At 40.1% G+C, this 14,997-nt stretch overlaps 1 protein-coding gene and 1 long non-coding RNA gene across 3 annotated transcripts in view; one reads left to right on the forward strand and one right to left on the reverse strand.

The window, feature by feature from the left end:
- Window positions 1-14,997, forward strand: part of LOC132210997 (uncharacterized) — a 53,635-nt gene that overhangs the window by 3,346 nt on the left and 35,292 nt on the right. The window lies entirely within an intron of this gene.
- Window positions 4,792-14,997, reverse strand: part of gas2l1 (growth arrest-specific 2 like 1) — a 65,525-nt gene continuing 55,319 nt past the window's right edge. The window contains exon 5 of the mRNA XM_059655012.1: window positions 4,792-10,857. Coding sequence (XP_059510995.1) covers window positions 9,081-10,857 — 1,777 coding nt within the window. The 3' untranslated portion in view covers window positions 4,792-9,080. The remainder of the gene's footprint in view (window positions 10,858-14,997) is intronic.

Below are 14,997 nucleotides of genomic sequence, written 5' to 3' on the forward strand. Positions count from 1 at the left end.
ACAGCCCTGTCATCCCCCATTCACCCTGAATCAACATACAGAGTTGGGTAGCGGTGGAAGTGCTCCAGTTAGCACAGGGGAATTAAAGTCTTTAGTATCAATATCAATATACAACAATCAATATAAAATAAAAGGTGGGCCAGTCTGCACATGCACCAATGCTGAAGAGACGCTGTGTGGTACGTTACTGCAGGGTCTAATCAGTCCACTGATTTAAGTATCAGCACCAACCTTTGATATAGAATTCTTGCTCAGTGCCACTTGTGAAGAACTCAATAAAAGCTGCCCACAACAATCCAGTGATTGCTGTATTGTGGATTTCCCAATATCAGTGAGCAGAGCACCAACTCAAGGGACTCTCCAGATGTCCACCACCAGCATTGATGTCATCAAGGAAGTTAGGCAGCCAATCACATTGAAGCAATCAATGAAGTAAAATACACTTTTTTTCCCCCCAATTTTGTGAGGTTTTACAGAGATGAATGAACTATAGAGTTATACACATTAGGGGTATGACAGGAGCTGAAATATCAAACTATGTTGTTTAGAAAACAGATTTTCAGGACCAGTGACACTGTTCAGCAGTTGTCATGAACTTCAAATGTTGTTAAATCAGTTATAGCTCATTCAACAAGGGGCACCACTTTCAAAAGGTTTTTACAGTGAAACTGAAAACGTAAAAAGGGCAAAAGTTTTTTTATCATCAGTTCGGTGATTTCAACTTGATCAATTGGCAAGGGCAGAGCTGACTAAACCAATCTTTCCTGCCAGACATAAAATGTTGCTGAGTAAACACTGGATTCCGAATGCACAAAAACTCAATCTGCCGCAGGAGAGGGTTGGTCTTCTGAAGAATTTTGTATTGTTCAATACAAGTGAGTTAGTGTTTAAGAACGCAAAACCTGTCCTGTCCTCTATGATAAACATAATATTTACCACATCGACAAAGTAACAAGTCCCTTTAGTACATGAGTCAGTGGCTTCAAGCAAGAAGTGAAGAAAATTGTACTGGCACCACACCCCTCACAACAAAAAGCTTGAGGAATTTTCTTATGTTCTACCTCAGCAAGATTAGTCTCGTCAGTGAGAGAGTGATGAATGTGAGTGATAGGAAGCATACAGTAAACACATTCATCATTAGATCACTTGATTTGTGGAGTGAGATATGTTTTTAAATAAACTATCCTATTCCAGAACTGTGTTTAAGTGCTCACTTTGAAAGGAGAACCAAGAAAAATAAAAGGAACACCACCTTAAGAAAAACTCAAAACTGAATGATAACAATGGTCAGTGTGCACTACCTACCATACCCACTGGTCACAGAATGCCTCAAGCTTACCAGTGGGCACCGCTTGTTCCATCTCCTGGGCTCCCTCGCTATAGATAAGTCAATGCAATAGAGCCAGCATCTCCCATGGACCATCTCCAGTCTTGGCCTAGGAATCTCCACATTAGCCAGGCCCAGGAGAAGTGTATTGCATATCAGGAATTGCTGTTTTTGGGGTCTTGCTTCTCACAAAATGGCAACAATGTTTGTTCACACAGCAGTTGTCATACTCTGGACGCAAGTTATGGCAGAGTAAAGTAAGACCTTGAACAGATGGGCCAGTGACACAAGTGGTGACAGCTGAGTTTAATTTAGATAAATGTGAGGTGTTGCATTTTGGTAAGACAAACCAGAGCAGAACTTATACCGTTAATGATAAGTTTGCAGGGATAGTTGCCAAACAAAGAGATCTAGGGGTGCAGGTGCATAGTTCCTTGAAAGTGAAATCACAAATGGACAGTGTGGGAAAGAAGGGGTTTTGCAACAGCTCACCTACATTGGTCAGGATATTGAGTATAGGACTTGGGACATCACATTACAGCTGGACAGCACATTGGTGAGGCTACTTTTGGAGAATAGTGTACAATCCTGGTTGCCCTTCGATAGGAAGGATGTAGTTAAATTTGAAGGTGCAGAAAAGATTTACAGGATGCTGCCAGGACTGGAAGGTTTGAGTTACAGGGAGAGGCTGAATAGGAGGGGGCAATTTTCCATGGAGATTTGGAAGCCGAGAGATAACTTAGAGGTTTATAAACCCATGAGGATCATGGATATGATGAATAGCCAAGGTCTTTTTCCCCCTTGGGTGAGAGAGTCCAAAACAAGAGGGCATAGCTTTAAAAGGTGAGAGGCGCCATAAGGGGCAATTTTCCCACACACAGTGTGCTGTATATGGAATGAGCTGCCAGAGGAAGTGGTAGAAACAGACACCATTATACACATTTAAAAGGCAGCTGGATGGGTCAATGAATAGGAAGAATTGAGAGGAACATGGGCCAAAACTGGCAAATGCGAGATGTCTGGTGGTATGGACAAGTTGGATCAAAGGGTCTGTTTCTATGCTGCCCGACTCTATATGAAGCATTTTGGGATACCAAGGATGTGGAAGGCATGAGATAGCTCCCACCATTTTCTTTTTAAGAAAGACTTGATCTGCTCTCTTGTAGTTGCTCCACAAGGATGAAGCAGGATGGGAAAAAGCTATTTAAATTGATCAGCTGATTTTTATCCAGCAGCCCCTGTAAATAGAGGACTCAGCAAAAATTCTCTCTGGTTTTCAGGAGCTCAAGTGGCAACTTTTCATATGCAACTCAAGCCCTTGAATCATGGCAAGAGTTAGTGTGCCTTCGAGAAAGGAGCAAAATAAAATTGAGTCTAGATTAGGAGCTCCTAGACTCCTGGGTCAAGTTATCATTGCTTGAAGTTAGAATGAACTACAAAAGGAGCACCTAACTCCACAAAGGACTGAATATCCTGAAGACATGAAAATGCAGTTAATTCAGTGTTCTGCATAATATAACTGGCACATTTTTTACTTCTGCTTCCAGAAATTCCGAGTAGCCCTGTGAGCAGAAGCTGCAAACATGCACGTCCATGCATCTATTTATCAGCAGTGGCCCTTGCAATGTAACATTAATAGCTCAAATTAAAGCCTATTTACATAATCTCAGCTTTCCCAAATTTTTTCAGATCTTATTGTGAATTTTACCATAATTAGTTTATTCAAAAAAAGACAAAAAATAAAAAGGAGGAAACTAAAGGCTGGCTCATCCATCATAGAGAAAAATATTAGAAGCTAAAGATATTGTAACAGGGCACTTTGATTTATCTAAGGTAATCAGGGAGTCAACATGGCTTTATAAGAGAGAAATCATGTTAACCAATTTATTGTCAACACAAACAGAATGAGCGGATGTACTGTATTTGGATTTTCTGAAGGCATTTGATAAGGTGTCACAAAAGATTCTTCCAGGTAAATAAAACTCATTGTCTGAGGTAACCCTGGCATGGATAGGAGATTGCTAACAAACAACAGGCAGAAAATGATTCACTTTCATGGTTAGCAAGAGGCAACATGTAGTGTGCTAGAACAATCAGACCTGGGGTATGGAGTCTCTAAAATTTACACAAATGATTCGGATGAAGGAAATTAAGATATGGTTGCTAAATTTGCTGACGACACGAGGAGGCTACAGAAGCATATGGATAGGTTTGGTGAGTGGGTAAAGATCCGATAAATGTAATACAACGTGTAAATGAGTTGGAATGTGGAAAACTGTGAAAATGTTCATTTTGGCAGGAAGAATAAAAAAGCAACAACTTAAATGGTGAGATTGCATGGTTCTGGGGTGCAATTGGATCTGGTTTCCCAAATTGACAACCTGTTGATATGCAGATACAGCAATTAAGGAGGAAATCAAATAGCATTACCATTTGAGGAAGGAATGGAATACAAAAAATAGATGATTATGCTTCAGTTATACAAGGTATTGGTGAGCACACCTGGAGTACAATGTACAGTATTGGTCTACTTAAAAAAAAAAAAGGAGACATGTAAATATACTGAAGGCAGTTCAGGGAAATTGAGAGTACTATGTTGAATGGACAGTATTGGCTTATGAGGAAAGGATGAACAAGGTAAACCTTTTTTCTAAACACCATTGGATATAGGAGTTGAATGAAACAAAAATCCTAATGGAACTTGTTAGCCACCCTTTCTTTTCCTGGGTGGGTGTGGGGTGAGAAGAATCTAGACTTAAAAACGGCACTATTTAAGAAGAAGAGATGCCCATAGTTTTAAAAGGTTGAGATAGCTAGATTCTTGATAGGCATGGGGTGAAAGGGCATCACATTAGGAAGAAACAGAGTTGAGGTTCGAAGAAAAATTAAATCAGCCATGATTTTATTCAATGGCAAAGTAGTCCCAAAGGCTGTATGACCTATTCCTGCTCCTAACTCATGGTTTGTAACACAACCCAGAATCAACAGCAAGACATCAAAAACTGAGACACATGTGGAATGCTCCAATTATAATCAGTTCACCAAACACCTTTATCAATATTCTAAACAAAATTTCAGCTCAGGTATCAGGTAGATTGACAGACGGCTTGGATTTTCATTTAGAAGCTTAACATTGGTGCGTGAATTCATCTGCCATCATTTTAAAAGGGAAAAATTAAATAAAATTAAGAATCAGAAAATGCTGAACACCCACAGCAGCTATTTGTAAAAACAGATTCCTCAAGGCCCTGAAGTAGGTACTTGCCCATAATATCATTTCTCTGCCCCCTCTTTCCAAGATCAAAATTTCTAGAAGTATCAACTGGACTTCTGTAAAGGAAAGTATCACAGATGGTTACTACCAGAGATTCACTTCACTTCAAGGATAAGAAATAGCTTCAGACAGGAACCACATTAGGTTCTATGAAAAAAACTTTATTATATTTTGTTTTAAAATAATACAATGCATGTGACCTTACTTTGAAACAAACTAAAAATTTACAAATATTGCAGATCTTTGGTACATATTCCTTTTCTTCTGTGACATCACTTTATTGCAGTCTCACATTTAATTCTTATTTGCTCCATTCCAAACAGGACAGATCAACACACTTTTCATTGCAAACTCTAAGAAAAAATTACGTCTCTCCTATGCTCCTTTACATCGTTAAATAGCAGAAGCATGATCTTAAGGCAAGGGTGGCTGGGAGGCAAAGCGTTCATTTTGCAGCACTGTAACGCCTCAATATTTACATACGCACTGCACAATATGTTTAAGGATCTTATCAAGAATGTTGCAGCATTTTGATCACTACTGTTGATCTAAATAAAATCCTATTTTCTACCAAAAGTGGACAGAGGTGATCAGTGCTTTTACAGCTCCCCAAGGTCATTCTTGTATTATGCCATTAATAACCATAGTTAAGCTGCTTGGCTTCTGAACAGGTCACACAGTTCCTGCGAATTTTATTTCCGCTCTTACAGGCCAGAGAATCTCATTTGCACCAATTATAATTCAAAAGAAATGCTCTATTCAAACGAGGAAGGTTTCTTGCCTAACATGCTACAAGCAAATCCTGTTTACCTTAAAGGCATTGACATTTTTTATGGAAATCATGTACTTTTACACACAGGATTTGTTTAAAGATAACCCTTCCCTGTCTACACAGTCCCATCCAGCTCAGGCTGTTCCTGAGCCTTTGAAGTGGAGGTACCCAACAGACAAAGTATAGCACACACATTCCATCACAGCCTGCTTAAAGTGACAGGCTCAGAGCAGTTTCAGGGTTAACTTTGCACTTGTAGTCTTGAAATCAAAATGATAAAATGGTCTCATCACTTGAAAAATCAGGGGAAAGAGGCAAAGTTGGGGCTGGGGGGGAAATGAAAAAGAAAATGCAGTTGAGAGAGAGAGAGAGAGAGAGAGAGGGAGAGAGAGAGAGAGAGAGAGAGAACGTAGAATTAGGATAAAGAGGGACAGTTAGAAAGGCCAAATTCTTGCATGAATAACCATCTCTATTAGCAGAGGGGAAGGCAGTGAATTCCTCACTTATGCACAATTCTGCTCAATGGTACCTCTTCGCAACTGGATCTGTCAAGCCTTACTTATAGTACTACTCTTCATAAAAGCACCTGTTCCGTTGACATGTTCAGACACCAGCTGCCTTTCAGGATACCATGTACATATCCTGTGTGTCTTAGTGTTAAAAATGGTCCAAAAATAATTCCACTCAAACAAATGTAATTGTCATTTACACAATTCATACAGGAATTCTCAAGGAAGGCTAAATTCTGAATATCTGTGTAAGATTTTCTTAAATAGTTAACTTTTCCATGAACACTATGCTAATACATTTTTTGATACGTGTCAGGGTCAAACATCCACCTGCAGTGTTCAAATTCTATGAAAGAAATTAGTTGAGTTTCAGGATTTAACCTATTTAATGCACCACAATTAATGCATATGTACTTAGTGTCAGCAAACTTTTTAAAATTGTTAGCAGAATATTGCTCTGCCTGCACATTATAAATTAGAATTTAAACAACCAGTGAGTAATCTTTTACAATACATTCTTTAAAACATTTTCACCAGCTGTCATTGCATAGTTAATAACTGCATACTTTACCTTGAATAAATACTTTTAATGCCAGGGAACAAAAAAACCCAGGAAAATTAAATACCCTATGACCAACGCCCTAAGCATGTGACACCATCTCGATGTTCCACAAAAAAAATCAGCTTTGTATTGAGTGAATACAGTTTATATTTAACATCGTGCATACAATGTACCTGCAAGAAGCAGCATTACATCTGGTTCCAAAATTAAAAACACAACACCAAGACAATTTAATTTTACAAATAAAATCTAATATTTTAAATTGAATGGACATCAGTCAATGAGCTAGCTGCATTCGGGCCGTTTACTCAGAATTCCCTTCTACAAGTCAATAAGTTGGGACACAAATGTTTGTGCATAAATAGTTAATTCACATTGTAAATTCAAACAGAATCAGAAACTAAGAATGAGAAGTGGCATCACCTTCCAAACAGAGAGAAATGGTTCTAAAGGAATACACAGACCTCACTAAACAGAGGCCTGCTGTACTGTGGGTGTCATTTGGAAGTGAAACATTGAAATTAAAAAGGGGAAAGTGTTGTCAAAAACATTTGTCACTTACCTCTGTCCTCATCAGGTTGAGGAATCAGAAGAGACAGGACATCATTCACATCCCCCAGATTTTGGCAGGCAAAGCCAGTATTTATTAATAATTAACAGATCAGAAATCACAATTTAAACACCAGGACATTATCTACAAGAGGTACAGCGCTAACAGCTACATTTCCCGAATGTTCTGGCTATTTAAAAAGTTTCATTCACCATCTGTGGACAAGTGGGATTGAGAAATAATGGCAAGATGGAGGGACAACCCAAACATAACTGTGAATACAAGTGGTTCAATTTTAAGAAAGGTGCAAACTCTACACACGCAAGTGATTCTAAAGTTTGGGATTTCACTCTAACACACCAACTATTCTAGTCAGTTTCAGGGAGATAAAAGATACTCCAGAATGTAGGCAGACCCCTGCTTTGGGAAATAACCTGAACTGTTTATTTGACCTGTCTGATTGGAGTCGCTCATTGAAGATGCTGACTTCGGAGAGCCTCCAGACCAGAGCCCCTGCTCATGCTGGGAGGGCTCACTGTCCAATATCGCTTCCTTGCCCAGAGTCTCCTCTGTCTCTGCCCCACAGCAGCGGTGCTCAGCTTGACACCAATCTTGGAGCAGGAACTGTTTTCACATCAAATCCAGGGGTTAAAGTGTACAGAGTCAGTCATTCTCTATCAAAACACACAAGTTCCCTATCTCCACTGCAGATTCAGCTCGGAAACCACCTCTGTTCAAGCATTCTGGATCGTTAAGTGTTTGCTTTTAAAAGGATTACTTTACAGAAATTAGCCTTGTTAAAAATGACTCAGCCCATTCCAAAGATTAACCACCAGTTAGATATGATAATTAATTGGGTAATAATTCTATTTCAGCAGCATTTTCACACAGAGCACCACTTTCTGCAGATATTGAGCCAGGTGCCAGTGTACAACAAAGTGAAACTGGCTCGATAGGGAGTTTGGTAAATGTGCAAACAATGCAACTAACTGGTCACTCACAGCGAAGCAGGGATCACTTGGTCTCTTTGAGATGGTTAATTCCTCACCCAGGTATAACTTAATATTTCTAACCTTCAGTCGGTTATTAACTCAGAGGATCAGGTAACGCATGAACACTTGGTAGTTCCAGATAGTGTTCCTCACTATAAAAGCTCCCATATTCCTGTCCTGCCACACAATCATTCAGACTCTCGCAGACTGGCAGCAAAGGAAAAGCGAACATCTCAGGTCTGAGAATAAATACCACGTGAGAGCAAATCTTAAGGGCAAACAGTGAATTCTCAAACCTGCTGCACAAACAGGAAAGGTGACCAGCCATGAGCTACATGACATTCTGACGGAGAAAGTTAGACAATAAAACATGTGGCAGACAAGAGGTTTCATCTCCTATTCTTTCTCCACCTCCAACACTACCACCACGCACCCCCTCAACTAATGAAACGTCTTCTTTCAGAGAAACCAAGAGAAGAAACGTCGCTGGGCTAGGAGCTGGTCTCTCTGGGGACCTCCGAATGATGGGAGGGTTGCTTATGTACCACATTTGAAATGTAAACAAGTGACCGTTTGGTTTCAGTCCATTCCCCTCGAAGTCAAGAAAAATACATGCAGATCCATAAGTTAGGCTTGGTGTTACATTTTGAAAAAGGAATTCATGGGGCACAACCCTCGGCCATTGACAGGACCCAACATCCCTAGCCAGAGCTCAACAGCCCTGGTGACAGACAAACTCGAAAAGGAGATGCTAAAGAATCCGTCCAATTACTGTGAAACAATAGCAACAATAATCCCTGTCTGCAATGAACAGAGCCAGGCAATCAGGGGACTCCAGGCAGCCCATCCAGCAATCAGTTCATTTCTCCTCCCTTCTCTTTCACAGTCCCACACAGGTCACCAGTCAGCATTAAATATATGGGGAGATTAGGGTTTCTACACTTCTTGTATTGCATTCAACCCGAGATGCTTATAGTCATTTCATTTCGATACAAGTGCAAAGGAAAAGTTAGGATTTTTAAACTGTAAACAAAGGATTCATTTGAGAGTTAAATCCAGGACCCTTTATCCAGATTTACAGATGGAGTCACCTCTCAGGTTTCTGTGGGTGAAGGCACGAGCTCCTCTCTCGAACTCTGAAGATCTTCATGGCGTAGGATTATTTTGTGTTTTAGTTTCCGTCTGTCCTGTAGAGAACTGGGAGCCGACCTAGGAGACTTCAGCCCTGGTTTGCAGCTGACTGGTGTGGGGATTCTTGAGGGCCTCTTTTCTGGTTGATTATCTGTTCGCGGCCGAATTTTGGGCCGCAGCTTCAGCTTGTAGACGGAGGGCACTCGGTCGGGTTTCTTTAGCCCTTTCTTGGGCCTCATTTGAACACAGTGTTTGTGATGGGAATTCAACTGGACATTAATAGATGACTCACTGGATGTCTCAACGAAGGACCCTTCGCTGTTTTCACAGCCTTGATCATCCTCTGCATTTAAGGTGGGAATTCTGTCCGCTGCCTTGCAGTCCATATGTTCAGTGCTTCTTTCAGTGGAGTCATCCCCATTCTGTTCCTTCTCCAGTTCTGCTGAGCCCCTGAGGTGCATCACATAGAATGTCTTTTCAGACAAGGGGCTTGATAGTATAGGTTCCCTTACATTCTCTATAGTTTTTAGAACATTAGATGTTGTACATGCATTTGGAAACCCTCCGTGCCATCCAACACAGTCTGCATAGTCCATCTGGCCACATCCTTCTTGGATCTCACTTACCACCGAGTTAGTGTCATGACTCAAGCACGCGAAAAGTGGGCATGTGATTTTTTCTGTCTCTTCTCTGAAGTGAGCCTGCAGTTTGTTCATCGTGCTTATAGACGTAGTGGATGAAGTTGTGGAGCAGTATGCAGAATCGATCACATTCTGCTCTGCTTTTTGAACTGGCTCGACAGTGGTAGCACCAAGAAACATCTTAAAGGTGTCACTGTCATCGTCCCCCAGCGGGACTTGCTTTGTATTTGCCAGAAATTCCTCCTCAAAGCTCCTGTACAGTTCTTGTTCTTTACTGGGATCAAATTCGTGGGTCACAGTGAATATTTCCCCCTCGCCTTCAGTCTCTGAGGCAGGGCTTGGAGGGCACCCATTTGTATCAGTGCAGCCAACAGAAGACTGGGGGCCATGAGAATTTACACTAACACTTAACACATTCTGATTGTCATCATAGCACAAAGACTGCTGAGTGATTCTGCCAGTTCGAGATGACAGCATTGGCTGCCTGGATGAACAAATTTTAGGCACAGGACTAGATGATCTCTTTAAGGTCATAGATGTCTTTTCCTTGGCAGCTAAAGGAGTTGGGCATTTGGTCTCTTTCTGCGTTGCATGCAAATAGTTTAAGGCCGATGGGACAGGTGATTTAGTTCGAGAAATCCTTTTACTTGCTTCTTTACTACCACTCTTGGATTCATCTGCATGAACCCAGGAATGCTGTCCATCCTTCGCTCGGCTGATCAGGATAGTATTGCTGTTTTGAGACTTGCCCTTCTTTACCACGGTTGACTTCTGGTTCGGTGTCCTGTTGGGCTCTCGAAAAACACGCGTAATGCTGTGGCTTGGCAGAGTGGAATCCAGGGATTGGCCTGACCTTTCAGACCTCACGCTCGGGTCTGATGACTCGCTCCTCCTTCTCAATTGCGTAGTCCTTTGCTTTGAATCTAGTTGCACTCCATTTCTTTGGGTCACAGGTGCACCTTCAGTTCTGTTTGTTATCAAGATATCATCACTACTCAAGGCCTTACAAGCAGAGAGCGATGTTTTCCATCGTCCAGTTTGTGTCGAGGGATTTTCACGGTCACGTGGCTGCTGACGAGGGACTGAATCATCTCTTTGCCTAAAAGACAGAAAATCATTTTATCCATACAAATTTAAATAAACAATGATTGATTTGGGAACAACTGGTTCAAACAATAATCAGCTGCATGTGATTATGCTTCGGCTTGCTGTACCAGTTAAACAATGTCAGAGGGTGTACCAACACTAACAGGAACATTCACATTCATTTGAATTCATATAGTTTTTTTTTTAAAACTTAAGAGAAAAGATGCTTTCAAGTGCCACAGGAGTATTTGACAGAGGGTTTTTAAAAGAAGTTAGTTTTGAAGAGAGTCTTCTCAAAAGGTGCAATGAGTGCTGGCTGTTTTAGGAAGAAAATGAAAGACTCTCATTGTCAAAAGGCAGTTCCTCCATGTGTGTGCGCACATATGCCCATACATACATTGTTACAGAAACAAAAACTAGAGTCAAAAAGAATTGGGATTCTTTGAGGTGGTGTGTAGGTGGTTAGAATTGTGGAACAGAAAGTTCTAAAAATTAATCTTAAGACTAAAAAGGATGAAAATATTCTCTTTAAGACATCAGGAACAGGGCTCAATGCAGGTCAGCAGTGATAGATTCTTAAAATGTCACAGGGCAGGCCATGGATAATTACAGAAGATTACTAGAGTTAGATTTAAAACATAAAACAGAACTGCCCACATGAACCACATGTAGCCCTAAAATCCAAAATGTAGTAGGGAGAGGCTAACTCACTACTGTTTTCCTTTTAAGAGAATGTTGAATGAGCTAATATTTACAGATGGTGAAGAATTCTAGAGTTAGGCAGATACACTGGAGTCTTGGGCTTCTTTAAAAATGTTCCCACTCATTTACATGTGGACAACTGCCAAAGCTGACCAATCCTGGCACTTGGATTCATTGCCTCATTTGGTGAATAAATCCTGGAATCAAAGTGTTGCCTTTACTAAGGAACCAGATCCATAAACAACAAAACAGAATCATAAACATTTACCAGCTGAATGTGAAACTGTAGTCATGCCATAGAATGGTAGTCTTTGGGATCAACCACTAACCTATTTCTGGTGCTAGAAGCAGATGCTAGGTAGAAAGACTTGCCCAGTGGGGAGGGAACTAACTGCTTCTTTGTTCCATACACACAGTATGAAAATTTCAACGACTGAATACAAGCCTTTCTTGCTGTTTGAATAACCTGCATTTAAAACTATAATATGTAACGTATCTCCAGAAATTTTAAAAAGGAAATACCAAGAGGAACCTGTTACACACACACACACAACAATGCCTTCTGACCAATACCGGGCCTTAGACAAAGGTAAGATTGGCTAGACGCAAACTGATAACACCCACGCAATCAACATCTGAGGAGGAAATCAAGTCGGGGGGGAAAACAAACAGGAAGAGGCAGAAAAAAATTAAATGTTATTAATTTTCAATATTCTCAATTGAAAATATAGAAGCAATTGCTCCTGATGATCATTCCAACATGTGGCACTGAGAGTCCACAAGGAAGAAGCAGAACTGAAGGCCAAGTTGTCACCTCAAACCCAAACACATTTTCCTACCCTCTAATATTCATGCACATCAAATATCATGTTAATAGGATTCAAACAGTGTACTGTACTGATAATCACCAAGGAGGATTTAAAAGGGGCTGAGCAGGAGTGAGCAGTTGAAGCTTAGTTTCTTTAAAAATTCAGAACTATAATTCATAAATATGTAGCCATTTTGATTGGCATTGATGTAGACATCAATCATGTTACTCTCAATTTTTCCCAGACCAATTCTGTTTAACAATAGGGAAATGTATCATGCTTCAAAGTTGTGGTGACTTCAATAGAACTGCACAGGATCACATTGTTACTGTGAAATCACCAACCTTTCATGGATCTCTGCCAACAATAGATGAACAAATCAGAAATCAAAAACAACCAAATTACAAAGTTAAATCAGAACATGTTAATGTATTTGTTGTGAGCAACATTTCTACATGAAGCACAAATCCCCATTTCAAAGGATTCTTTTTGGTTGTCTCTGATGGAAAGATCACTTGCCCAATTAATTACATTGTTCCGTGAAACAGAAATGGCCATACCTAATAAAGACAGCAGTGAATTATAAACTAACAGCTTGCAGTTCTCAGCACTGTCAAGGTGCTTGATTCACAAGCACAATACAGCATTGCGGAAAATATTCCATTTACTCTGTCATACATTATGACCCAATTCAAAGGAATTGTAAAAACATCTGTTATGTTACAGCCAGTACTTCAAAATGAGTCATTTATTGTGCTGTCCAAGACACAGGTCAAATCTACTTCTTTTGGTGAATACCACCCCCAGTTGCTGGAGTCTTGCTTTGCTGACAGTTTTCTGCTGAATTTGGAGATACTGTCTGCAACAAACTGAATGTACAAGTGTGCACTGGGCAAACAATCAACAAATTAGCTTTTAATAAGTGGCAATGGGCCATTTCCACAAATCATAATATTCAAAATGAAAATTATCCTGTGTCATTAAGAGGAACAGGATGATTCCAAGTTCAATTTTTCAGCAAGCCGCATGATCAGACCAGAACCATGGACGATGCTAACAGCATCACAGCACACTAGACGATCAGGAAAAGAGACAAGGACAAGAATATATGATTAGGAGTCCCAATCTCATTTGTATTTCTGCTCCTAAGTGTCTATTCAGGAGGGCTAAGCTCAGCAATGATCATTACTAGCCCTTGCTTGGTGAATTAATTAACACCTACATTTCTGTAAGAGTTAAAAATGTAGGCATAAAGGAGGGAATATTAGAGGGACATGTTGTGGAGCAATTACATGTTTTATTCAGATAAACGTGGGCTTTTAATTGTTACAGTTTGGACAACTATTTCCTGGCACTGGTCTATGGGCAGTTACTGCAGTGATGGCATCACAATAAACTCTTGCGTAAAATGCAAGTCTGACATCAGTGTAATTCAATACCGGCTTTTAAATGCCATTAGTGCAATTTCACCAAGCACTTCAAAATTATAGCTATAATGAGTTTAATAACTCTCTTCTCATGGTTCATGTCGTCATCTGCAACACTTGATTAAATTGCAACATTACTCACTTCCTGCCACCTATAAATTTTTATAGGCCAAATGCAGAATTAGAGTGAAAATGTACTGGGTTCTGCAAACCTTTCCTCTATGCAGATGTGATAGAAGACTGTTTCAACACCTCATTAAGCAAAGAACTATACAATATTGTGATCACATTATTGGTCTTTCCAGATATTACAGAAGTAAATTTCTAAGAAATCCCCTGCTGTGTCACCAACCCAGGAAATGTTAACTTTGTCATTAATATGGCATTCTGCACTACCATTCCCTTCACCATACTGTCCAATGCAAAATAAACTACATCTGAAAGTTAATTGCTATGCTTCTCCTGATTCCAGACTTCCCCTTTTATCTTCACATTACGGTGCGCCTAAAAACCAGATATCAATTTGGGCTGAAAATTTTCACATGACAACTTGGGAAACTGCTCTTTTTTAAAAAAAAAGACACTTATGTTTGTGCAAATAGCTAATGATAAAAATGTTCTCCTTCACAGCATCAGGTCAGGTCCTTGTAAGAATCTGCACACAGAAGGAGGAGCAAGTATTTCAAAGAATATGGCAAGATGATTTTGGAACTGAGATAGTAGGAACTGCAGATGCTGGAGAATCTGAGTTAACAAGGTGTAGAGCTGGATGAACACAGCAGGCCAAGCAGCATCAGAGGAGCAGGAAGGCTGACATTTCAGGCCTAGACCATTTCCGGATACCTAGCTTTCAACAGGTGCTTTCTGAAGTCAGATTTAATTATACAGTTAAATACATTCACACGCAAACCATGTAAATATTTATCAAGTCAAAACTTGCTCTTCAGTGAATTTAGTTTTGGAAATGATTCAGAGTCACCCGGATGCTTCCACATATAGCCTGCTCAGAATTGGAGAAATATGGGAAATTCTAAATCATTTCTAATACCAGATATTGTGTTTTAAAACTCTCAAAACTGCCACTGATTATATTCATATTCTGTTTCCTCCTGCTCTTTGAATAGAGTCATTGACTCAGGAAGTCAATCCCATGTACCAACTCCAGTTTAAAAAACAAACAGGCAGGCTAACCCCTGGCAACCAACCAAATGGCAC

The sequence above is a fragment of the Stegostoma tigrinum genome, chromosome 26, assembly GCF_030684315.1.
Source record: "Stegostoma tigrinum isolate sSteTig4 chromosome 26, sSteTig4.hap1, whole genome shotgun sequence".
Classification (NCBI taxonomy): Eukaryota; Metazoa; Chordata; class Chondrichthyes; order Orectolobiformes; family Stegostomatidae; genus Stegostoma; species Stegostoma tigrinum.